Consider the following 12,456-nt stretch of genomic DNA (forward strand, 5'->3'; position numbering starts at 1 on the left):
GCAATTATGGAAATAAGAAGCAGGATTGCAGGGTTTGTACATAAAAATGTAGTCATACTCTCATACTCTCATACTCTCATACTCTCATACTCTCATACTCTCATACTCTCATACTCTCATACTCTCATACTCTCATACTCTCATACTCTCATACTCTCATACTCTCATACTCTCATACTCCCGGCACCGTTACACTTCAACCACGGACAAACACGACACAATATAGTCACCGCACAGCGCAAACACCGCACAGCGCAATCACCGCACAGCGCAATCACCGCACAGAGAAGGTAACCTACCTGTCTGAAGCTTCAGGGAATAAATCCTTCATGAATTCCTGCAGCTCATCTTCGGCCTCCCCCGGCCTCCCGCAGGCTCCTCCCCCCTCCCCCAGGGGCAGCTCAATGGTGATCTGTTTGGCCTTCTTGCCCTGCTCCCCGTGGCTCAGGGTGCCAGTTGCCATGCCCAGGAGAAGGCTGAGAATCACGAGGCAGCTCCGCAGTGACTGGGGGCAGGCGGTGCGGGCGGTGCGGGCACTGAGAGCCCAGCTCAGCAGGTCTCGGAGGCTCCTGGGGGGCACCACATGGCATTGTGCCCGCTGAGCCTGTGAGGGCGAGAAGCAGCCTATCTGCCTCAAGTCCTCTGCCATCTTCTGGAAAACCCCATGACTCTGGGCGAAGAGTTGGTTGGTGACATCCTGGCAGAGTGCAGCAGAGATAGCACTCAGCGTGGCACGGATTAGTCGAAGGATGTGCCATGGCTGGGCATCTGACCAGCACCCTTCTGGTGGCTCGCGGAGCGACCCCTCCAAGTCAGAGAGGAGCGAAAGGAGCGCGTTGAAACCGGCGGAGTTTCGGAAGCTGGACCTCTCTCTGGGCGACCTCAGCATGTGCTGGAGAGACTGAGAGGCGAAGCATGGAACCAAGAGAGAAAAAGAGACCTTTAACCATCACACTTCCATGGGCACATTGTGATACATAGTAATGAACTGACAAGATCGTTCCTGAGCCACACAGTAAGGGAGATGGGTCAATGCAAAGAAACACAGGGCAAACATGGGCACACGGGGCAATCCTGGGCACACGGGGCAATCCTGGGCACACACGGGGCAATCCTAGGCACACACAGGGCTATACTGGGCACACACAGGGCTATACTGTGCACACAGGGCTATCCTGGGCACACAGGGCTATACTGGGCACACAGGGCTATACTGATTCCTCTCTGTACATGACTTCTTTCTCTCTCACTCCCTGCTCCTCTTTGTTATAACTGAGACCTGGCTCACTCAGTCTGACTCTGCTCTGGAAGCTGCCCTCTCTTATGGTGGCCTTTCCTTCTCTCCACTCCACGAACTGATGGCAGGGGTGGAGGCGTGGGGCTCCTGCTCTCCTCTCTCTGCCGCTACCGAACCGTTCCTATTCCTCCCTCTCTTGCTTTTCCCTCCTTTGAGGCTCACACTGTCCAGATCTTCTCTCCTCTCCCTGTCCACGTGGCGGTCATCTATCGCCCACCTACCTCTACTCATCCCCCTTCTGCCTTTCTCTCTCACTTTGAACCCTGGCTCTCTTTCTTTCTCTCCTCAGACTCCCCTGTTCTTCTCCTTGGTAACTTCAACTGCCCCATTGATGACCCCTCTCTCCCTTGGGCTTCCCGCTTCCTCTCTCTAATCTCTTCTTTTGGCCTTCAACAGTGGACTGCAGCCAGCACCCACAAGGATGGCCACTACTTAGACCTGGTTTTCACTAAAAACTTCTCTCTCTCCGATTTCTCCATTTCCCCTTTTCCTCTCTCTGACCATCACCTCATCTCATTCTCTCTCTCGCTTCTCCCCTTCTCCACCTCCATCTACCCCCCGGTTCTGCAGAAACCTGCGCTCTATTCACTTACCAGACTTTGAGTCCACTTTACGCTCCTCCCTCTCCTCTCTCAGCTCTGCTACAGACCCTGACAACCTGGTCAGGAACTACAACTCTGTCTTGTCCTCGTCTCTTGATCTACATGCCCCGCTTTCTCTCTGCCGCCCTCGCCCTTCTGACCCTAGACCCTGGCTAAATTCCCACACGCGCATGCTGTGTTCCTCCACTCGTTCCTCTGAACGCCACTGGAGGAAGTCTCATACTGCTGCGGCCGAGTTTATTCGAGCATTTGCCCGTTCTCGGCTGCAGCAGTAACCTGGCGCGCGCCGGAGGGTGCCGGGCGCGCGCCGAAGCAGCGGAAGAGCGCCCTCCGATCAGGGCGCTCTCCCTCCCGCTGCCGGGTCCGCCGGGTCCCCCGGAACCCCCTGCCGCCGTCCCCCACATCGCGGGACACCAGGGCTCCCCCTGGACGCGCATGCAGGGGGCACAGGCACCCGATGACGCGTGACCGCGCATCACGCTGAGGGAGTGCGGCTAGCACGCCGGGGCATCCCCCGGCTTGCGGTGCTAGCCGTGCTCGGATTAAACGTGTCGGTAGTGTACTCTCGCAGACTTCCTTCAGTACAAATTTATGCTATCCTGTTTCACCTCTGCCCTCTCACAAGCTAAACAAGCCTACTTTTCTTCACTAATCAACATGCACAAGTCTAACCCAAGCCGATTCTTCTCTGTCTATGATACTCTACTCAAACCACCCCCAGCTGCCTCTTCTTCCTCCATCTCCGCTTAGGACTTTGCTGACTATTTTAAGGAAAAGGTGGAATCCATACGTCAGAACATCCCCTCTGTTTCCTCCTCCCATCCTACACCTCTTCCTAACTCTCCTCCTGCCTTCCTTGACTCTTTTTCCGCTGTCTCAAAGGAGGAGGTGTCACTGCTGATCTCCTCTTCTCCCTCTACCACTTGCCCTCTTGACCCCATTCCTTCCCATCTCCTAAAACATCTTGTTCCTACTATAACCCCTACAGATATTTAACTCCTCCCTCTACTCAGGTACCTTTCCATCCTCCTTCAAGCATGCAACAGTTATACCATTACTCAAAAACAGCAAGCTTGACCTTACCTGTCTCTCCAACTATCGACCTGTCTTTTGCCTCTAAACTCCTTGAACGTCATGTATTCTCTCGCATGCTCCACTTTCTCAACACCCATCCTCTCCTAGACCCTCTACAACGGAAACAGCCCTCACTAAAATAACTGACGACCTCCATGCTGCCAAAGACAGAGGTCATTACACTCTGCTCATATTACTCAACCTTTCTACAGCATTTGACACCGTGGACCACCCTCTTCTCCTTCACATTCTCCATACTCTTGGTATTCGGAACAAAGCTCTATCCTGGATCTCCTCTTACCTCTCCCATCTTACTTTCAGTGTCTCTTCTGCTAACACCTCCTCCTCCTCCATACTGTAGAGCTCTTTGTGGGGGTACCCCAGGGCTCTGTCCTTGGAACTTTTTTCTGTACACACTTTCTCAAAGTGACCTAATCACATCTCTTGGGTTTAATTATCACCTCTATGCCGACGACACACAAATTTATTTTTTAACACCCGACCTTACACCTGCTGTACAGACCAAAGTTTCTGAATGTCTCTCTGCTATATCATCCTGGATGGCCCTCCACCGACTGAAACTTAACATGGCAAAAACAGAGCTCCTCATACTCCCTCCCAAACCTGGCCCTACTACCTCCTTCCACATTACTGTTGGAAATACGATCATTCACCCAGTAGCCCAAGCACGCTGCCTAGGGGTCACACTCGATTCATCTCTCATATTCTCCTCTCACATTCAAAACGTCTCTAAAACCTGTCGCTTTTTCCTCCGCAATATAACAAAGATTCGCCCTTTCCCCTGTTGCTCGACTGCTAAAACTCTGACTCAGGCCCTCATTCTCTCCCGTCTTGATTACTGTAACCTCCTGCTGTCCGGCCTTCCTGCCTCTCACCTGTCTCCCCTACAATCTATCCTAAACGCTGCTGCCAGAATCACTCTACTCTTTCCTAAATCTGTCTCAGCATCTCCCCTGCTGAAATCCCTCTCCTGTCTTCCTATCAAATCCCGCATCTCACATTCCATTCTTCTACTCACTTTTAAAGCTTTACACTCTTCTGCCCTTCCTTACATCTCAGCCCTAATTTCTCGCTATGCACCATCCCGACTCTTGCGTTCTGCTCAAGGATGTCTTCTCTCTACCCGCTTTGTATCTAAAGCCCTCTCCCGCCTTAAACCTTTCTCTCTTACTGCCCCACACCTCTGGAATGCCCTTCCCCACAATACCCGACTAGCACCCTCTCTATCCACCTTTAAGACCCACCTTAAGACACACTTGCTTAAAGAAGCGTATGAATAGCACTGTGGATGTTCTGAACACATGATACATAAAGCTTGGCCCCCTGCAGACGCACTTACCAGAACTCCCTCCTACTGTCTCTGTACGTTCTCCCTACCTACCAATTAGATTGTAAGCTCCTCGGGGCAGGGACACCTCTTCCTTAATGTTACTTTTATGTCTGAAGCACTTATTCCCATGATCTGTTATTTATATTATTTGTTATTTATATGATTACCACATGTATTACTGCTGTGAAGCGCTATGTACATTAATGGCGCTATATAAATAAAGACATACAATACAGGGCAAAGCTGGGCACACAGGGGTATACTGAGCACACAGGGATATACTGGGCACAAAGGGCTATACTGGGCACACAGGGCTATACGGGACACAGGGCAATACGGGGCACACAGGGCAATACGGGGCACACAGGGCAATACGGGGCACACAGGGCAATACGGGGCACACAGGGCAATACGGGGCACACAGGGCAATACGGGGCACACAGGGCAATACGGGGCACACAGGGCAATACGGGGCACACAGGGCAATACGGGGCACACAGGGCAATACGGGGCACACAGGGCAATACGGGGCACACAGGGCAATACGGGGCACACAGGGCAATACGGGGCACACAGGGCAATACGGGACACACAGGGCAATACGGGGCACACAGGGCAATACGGGGCACACAGGGCAATACGGGACACACAGGGCAATACGGGACACACAGGGCAATACGGGACACAGGGCAATACGGGACACACGGGGCAATACGGGGCACACGGGGCAATACGGGACACACGGGGCAATACGGGACACACGGGGCAATACGGGACACACGGGGCAATACGGGGCACACGGGGCACACGGGGCACACGGGGCAATACGGGACACAAGGGGCAATACGGGGCACACGGGGCAATACGGGGCACACGGGGCAATACGGGGCACACGGGGCACACGGGGCAACACGGGGCAATACGGGGCACATGGGGCAATACGGGGCACACGGGGTACACGGGGCAATACGGGGCACACGGGGCACACAGTGCAATACGGGTCAAAAAGCCTCAATACATAAAGAGGCGCAAAGAGAAAATTGTGCTTCAGTTTTGCTTCAAAAATGCCTCACGACATCTCCCATCTAATAACATTTTGCACTACTTTATGAGTACCTACATTGCTACATTACTGCGGAGTACCTGCAGACAGAGCAGCATTACTGTGGAGAACCTGCAGACACAGCTACATTACTGCGGAGTACCTGCAAACACAGCTACATTACTGCTGAGTGAATGGAAACAAAAGAAAACAGCGCACAACGCCAAATAGTGAAGCAAATTCAACAATATATTATAGAATTAAAAAGGGGGTAATATATCTGCGTACATGAAAAAAGTTGGTAAAAGGCATGTAGTGTGTATCACACTGTTTACCACTCGGCAGCTGTTAGCTGTAGATTCAGGTGCTTGCTTCCCTCTGCTGCTGCAGCTCAGTTGATTCTGGGGCAGGACGTCAGTCTTTTCACTCCCAAGGGGATTTCCCTTCATGCAGCCAGGTTCAGCAGCTGGTACTGGGGCTCGGTGAAATCGCTCCTGCTTCCTGGCCGATATGAAGCTGCTCCTGTACCTCGGCAGGTGTATCCTCTGCACAGAGGTTAAAACGCAGCTTGCTGGGGTGCCCTCAGCATGCCACGATGCAGCAGTGGTGGATTCAATAGGGAAGTTTGAACAGTCTTACAAAGTCTCTCACAAGTGTCCAAAACAGCACACAGGATGAAATAAAAACAGGACAGGCCAATACATAGACAAAGGCCAATGTAAGCAGATATAAGGCAATAGAATGTTACATCCAACTAGTTTCGTAGAATTAACTACTTCTTCAGGGAAACTAGTTGGATGTAACATTCTATTGCCTTATATCTGCTTACATTGGCCTTTGTCTATGTATTGGCCTGTCCTGTTTTTATTTCATCCTGTGTGCTGTTTTGGACACTTGTGAGAGACTTTGTAAGACTGTTCAAACTTCCCTATTGAATCCACCACTGCTGTGTAGACAGTGACACCATTACACAGCGTCCCGCGACGGAGCGGCATCGTGGCACACTGAGGGCACCCCAGCAAGCTGCGTTTTAACCTCTGTGCAGAGGATACACCTGCTGAGGTACAGGAGCAGCTTCATATCGGCCAGGAAGCAGGAGCGATTTCACCGAGCCCCAGTACCAGCTGCTGAACCTGGCTGCATGAAGGGAAATCCCCTTGGGAGTGAAAAGACTGACGTCCTGCCCCAGAATCAACTGAGCTGAAGCAGCAGAGGGAAGCAAGCACCTGAATCTACAGCTAACAGCTGCCGAGTGGTAAACAGTGTGATACACACTACATGCCTTTTACCAACTTTTTTCATGTACGCAGATATATTACCCCCTTTTTAATTCTATAATATATTGTTGAATTTGCTTCACTATTTGGCGTTGTGCGCTGTTTTCTTTTGTTTCCATTCTCTTAGTGTGTGTCGGGTGCTGAGCCACCCCTGCGTTTACAGCTGCAGACGCCATTATCCCCAACACGGTTATGTGGCACTTATTATTTAATGTATAATTATCTCACTGTGGGAGTTGTGGTTTAATTTTTTATAAATTTTTTATCACTAAATTGATGGTATAGTCACTGCACTGTATATATATATATACATTTACACTTTATAGGTAGTTAGGTAGTAGCGCACAGTTTTGTTTTTTGTGATTACTGCGGAGTACCTGCAGACAGAGCAGCATTACTGCGGAGTACCTGCAGACAGCGCTGCATTACTGCTGAGTACCTGCAGACAGAGCAGCATTGCTGCTGTGTACCTGCAGACACAGCTACATTACTGCGGAGTACCTGCAGACACAGCTACATTACTGCGGAGTACCTGCAAACACAGCTACATTACTGCGGAGTACCTGCAGACACAGCTACATTACTGCTGAGTACCTGCAGACAGAGCAGCATTACTGCAGAGTACCTGCAGACACAGCTACATTACTGCGGAGTACCTGCAGACAGAGCAGCATTACTGCGGAGTACCTGCAAACACAGCTACATTACTGCGGAGTACCTGCAGACAGAGCAGCATTACAGCGGAGTACCTGCAGACAGCGCTGCATTACTGCTGAGTACCTGCAGACAGAGCAGCATTGCTGCTGAGTACCTGTAGACACAGCTACATTACTGCGGAGTACCTGCAGACACAGCTACATTACTGCGGAGTACCTGCAAACACAGCTACATTACTGCGGAGTACCTGCAGACACAGCTACATTACTGCTGAGTACCTGCAGACAGAGCTGCATTACTGCGGAGTACCTGCAGACACAGCTGCATTACTGCCGAGTACCTGCAGACAGAGCAGCATTACTGCGGAGTACCTGCAAACACAGCTACATTACTGCGGAGTACCTGCAGACAGAGCAGCATTACTGCGGAGTACCTGCAGACAGCGCTGCATTACTGCTGAGTACCTGCAGACAGAGCAGCATTGCTGCTGAGTACCTGCAGACACAGCTACATTACTGCTGAGTACCTGCAGACAGAGCTACATTACTGCCGAGTACCTTCAGACAGAGCTGCATTACTGCTGAGTACCTGCAGACAGAGCTGCATTACTGTGGAGTACCTGCAGACACAGCTAAATTACTGCGGAGTACCTGCAGACAGAGCTGCATTACTGCTGAGTACCTGCAGACAGAGCTGCATTACTGTGGAGTACCTGCAGACACAGCTACATTACTGCGGAGTACCTGCAGACAGAGCTGCATTACTGCTGAGTACCTGCAGACAGAGCAGCATTACTGCTATGTATCTTCAGACAGAGCTGCATTACTGCGGAGTACCTGCAGACAGAGCTGCATTACTGCTGAGTACCTGCACACAGCGCTGCATTACTGCTGAGTACCTGCAGACAGAGCTGCATTACTGCGGAGTACCTGCAGACGCAGCTACATTACTGCGGAGTACCTGCAGACAGAGCTGCATTACTGTGGAGTACCTGCAGACACAGCTACATTACTGCGGAGTACCTGCAGACAGAGCAGCATTACTGCGGAGTACCTGCAGACAGAGCTGCATTACTGTGGAGTACCTGCAAACACAGCTGCATTACTGCTGAGTACCTGCACACAGCGCTGCATTACTGCTGAGTACCTGCAGACAGAGCTGCATTACTGCTGAGTACCTGCAGACAGAGCTGCATTACTGTGGAGTACCTGCAGACACAGCTACATTACTGCTGAGTACCTGCAGACAGAGCTGCATTACTGCGGAGTACCTGCAGACAGAGCTGCATTACTGCTGAGTACCTGCAGACAGAGCTGCATTACTGTGGAGTACCTGCAGACACAGCTACATTACTGCTGGGTACCTGCAGACAGAGCTGCATTACTGTGGAGTACCTGCAGAAACAGCTACATTACTGCGGAGTACCTGCAGAAAGAGATGCATTACTGCGGAGTACCTGCACACAGCGCTGCATTACTGCTGAGTACCTGCAGACAGAGCTGCATTACTGCCGAGTACCTGCAGACAGAGCTGCATTACTGCTGAGTACCTGCAGACAGAGCTGCATTACTGTGGAGTACCTGCAGACAGAGATGCATTACTGCGGAGTACCTGCACACAGCGCTGCATTACTGCCGAGTACCTGCACACAGCGCTGCATTACTGCTGAGTACCTGCAGACAGAGCTGCATTACTGCTGAGTACCTGCAGACAGAGCTGCATTACTGTGGAGTACCTGCAGACACAGCTACATTACTGCTGAGTACCTGCAGACAGAGCTGCATTACTGCCGAGTACCTGCAGACAGAGCTGCATTACTGCTGAGTACCTGCAGACAGAGCTGCATTACTGTGGAGTACCTGCAGACACAGCTACATTACTGCGGAGTACCTGCAGACAGAGCTGCATTACTGCTGAGTACCTGCAGACAGAGCTGCATTACTGCTGAGTACCTGCAGACAGAGCTGCATTACTGCGGAGTACCTGCAGACAGAGATGCATTACTGCGGAGTACCTGCACACCGCGCTGCATTACTGGTGAGTACCTGCAGACACAGCTACATTACTGGTGAGTACCTGCAGACACAGCTACATTACTGCTGAGTACCTGCAGACAGAGATGCATTACTGCGGAGTACCTGCAAACACAGCTACATTACTGCTGAGTACCTGCAGACAGAGCTGCATTACTGCTGAGTACCTGCACACAGCGCTGCATTACTGCTGAGTACCTGCAGACAGAGCTGCATTACTGCTGAGTACCTGCAGACAGAGCTGCATTACTGCTGAGTACCTGCAGACAGAGCTGCATTACCGTGGAGTACCTGCAGACACAGCTACATTACTGCTGAGTACCTGCAGACAGAGCTGCATTACTGCCGAGTACCTGCAGACAGAGCTGCATTACTGCTGAGTACCTGCAGACAGAGCTGCATTACTGTGGAGTACCTGCAGACACAGCTACATTACTGCGGAGTACCTGCAGACAGAGATGCATTACTGCTGAGTACCTGCAGACAGAGCATCATTACTGCTGAGTACCTGCAGACAGAGCATCATTACTGCTGAGTACCTGCAGACAGAGCTGCATTACTGCTGAGTACCTGCAGACAGAGCTGCATTACTGCGGAGTACCTGCAGACAGAGCTGCATTACTGCTGAGTACCTGCACACTGCGCTGCATTACTGCTGAGTACCTGCAGACAGAGCTGCATTACTGCTGAGTACCTGCACACTGCGCTGCATTACTGCTGAGTACCTGCAGACAGCGCTGAATTACTGCTGAGTACCTGCAGACAGAGCTGCATTACTGCTGAGTACCTGCAGACAGAGCTGCATTACTGCTGAGTACCTGCATACAGAGATGCATTACTGCTGAGTACCTGCAGACAGAGCTGCATTACTGCTGAGTACCTGCAGACAGAGCTGCATTACTGCTGAGTACCTGCAGACAGAGCTGCATTACTGCTGAGTACCTGCACACTGCGCTGCATTACTGCCGAGTACCTGCAGACAGAGCTGCATTACTGCTGAGTACCTGCAGACAGAGCTGCATTACTGTGGAGTACCTGCAGACACAGCTACATTACTGCGGAGTACCTGCAGACAGAGCTGCATTACTGCTGAGTACCTGCAGACACAGCTACATTACTGCGGAGTACCTGCAGACAGAGCTGTATTACTGCTATGTATCTTCAGACAGAGCTGCATTACTGCGGAGTACCTGCAAACACAGCTACATTACTGCGGAGTACCTGCAGACACAGCTACATTACTGCGGAGTACCTGCAGACAGAGCAGCATTACTGCGGAGTACCTGCAGACAGAGCAGCATTACTGCAGAGTACCTGCAGACAGAGCAGCATTACTGCTGAGTACCTGCAGACACAGCTACATTACTGCGGAGTACCTGCAGACAGAGCTGCATTACTGCTGAGTACCTGCAGACACAGCTACATTACTGCGGAGTACCTGCAGACAGAGCTGTATTACTGCTATGTATCTTCAGACAGAGCTGCATTACTGCGGAGTACCTGCAAACACAGCTACATTACTGCGGAGTACCTGCAGACACAGCTACATTACTGCGGAGTACCTGCAGACAGAGCAGCATTACTGCGGAGTACCTGCAGACAGAGCAGCATTACTGCGGAGTACCTGCAGACAGAGATGCATTACTGTGAAGTACCTGCACACAGCGCTGCATTACTGGTGAGTACCTGCAGACACAGCTACATTACTGCTGAGTACCTGCAGACAGAGATGCATTACTGCGGAGTACCTGCAAACACAGCTACATTACTGCGGAGTACCTGCACACAGCGCTGCATTACTGGTGAGTACCTGCAGACACAGCTACATTACTGCGGAGTACCTGCAGACAGAGATGCATTACTGTGAAGTACCTGCACACAGCGCTGCATTACTGGTGAGTACCTGCAGACAGAGCTGCATTACTGCTGAGTACCTGCACACAGCGCTGCATTACTGCTGAGTACCTGCAGACAGAGCTATTACTGTGGAGTACCTGCAGACACCGCTACATTACTGCGGAGTACCTGCAGACAGAGATGCATTACTGCGGAGTACCTGCACACAGCGCTGCATTACTGCTGTGTACCTGCAGACAGAGCTGCATTACTGCTGAGTACCTGCACACAGCGCTGCATTACTGCTGAGTACCTGCAGACAGAGCTGCATTACTGCTGTGTACCTGCAGACAGAGCTGCATTACTGCTGTGTACCTGCAGACAGAGCTGCATTACTGCTGAGTACCTGCAGACAGAGCTGCATTACAGTGGAGTACCTGCAGACACAGCTACATTACTGCTGAGAACCTGCAGACAGAGATGCATTACTGCGGAGTACCTGCAGACAGAGCAGCATTACTGCTGAGTACCTGCACACAGCGCTGCATTACTGCGGAGTACCTGCACACTGCGCTGCATTACTGCCGAGTACCTGCAGACAGAGCTGCATTACTGCTGAGTACCTGCAGACAGAGCTGCATTACTGTGGAGTACCTGCAGACACAGCTACATTACTGCGGAGTACCTGCAGACAGAGCTGCATTACTGCTGAGTACCTGCAGACAGAGCTGCATTACTGCTGAGTACCTGCAGACACAGCTACATTACTGTGGAGTACCTGCAGACAGAGCTGTATTACTGCTATGTATCTTCAGACAGAGCTGCATTTCTGCGGAGTACCTGCAAACACAGCTACATTACTGCGGAGTACCTGCAGACACAGCTACATTACTGCGGAGTACCTGCAGACAGAGCAGCATTACTGCGGAGTACCTGCAGACAGAGCAGCATTACTGCGGAGTACCTGCAGACAGAGCAGCATTACTGCTGAGTACCTGCAGACACAGCTACATTACTGCGGAGTACCTGCAGACAGAGATGCATTACTGCGGAGTACCTGCACACAGCGCTGCATTACTGGTGAGTACCTGCAGACACAGCTACATTACTGCGGAGTACCTGCAGACAGAGATGCATTACTGTGAAGTACCTGCACACAGCGCTGCATTACTGGTGAGTACCTGCAGACACAGCTACATTACTGCTGAGTACCTGCAGACAGAGATGCATTACTGCGGAGTACCTGCAGACACAGCTACATTACTGCTGAGTACCTGCAGACAGAGC

At 51.4% G+C, this 12,456-nt stretch overlaps 1 protein-coding gene across 1 annotated transcript in view; it reads right to left on the bottom strand.

Annotated features, from left to right (window-relative positions):
* Positions 1-12,456, bottom strand: part of LOC142485863 (WD repeat- and FYVE domain-containing protein 4-like) — a gene marked incomplete at its 3' end in the record, with an annotated part of 167,128 nt that overhangs the window by 73,536 nt on the left and 81,136 nt on the right. The window contains exon 12 of the mRNA XM_075584575.1: positions 300-901. Within this exon, the coding sequence (XP_075440690.1) occupies positions 300-901 (602 nt within the window). The remainder of the gene's footprint in view (positions 1-299; positions 902-12,456) is intronic.

This window comes from Ascaphus truei, unplaced genomic scaffold (genome assembly GCF_040206685.1).
Source record: "Ascaphus truei isolate aAscTru1 unplaced genomic scaffold, aAscTru1.hap1 HAP1_SCAFFOLD_656, whole genome shotgun sequence".
Lineage (NCBI taxonomy): Eukaryota > Metazoa > Chordata > Amphibia > Anura > Ascaphidae > Ascaphus > Ascaphus truei.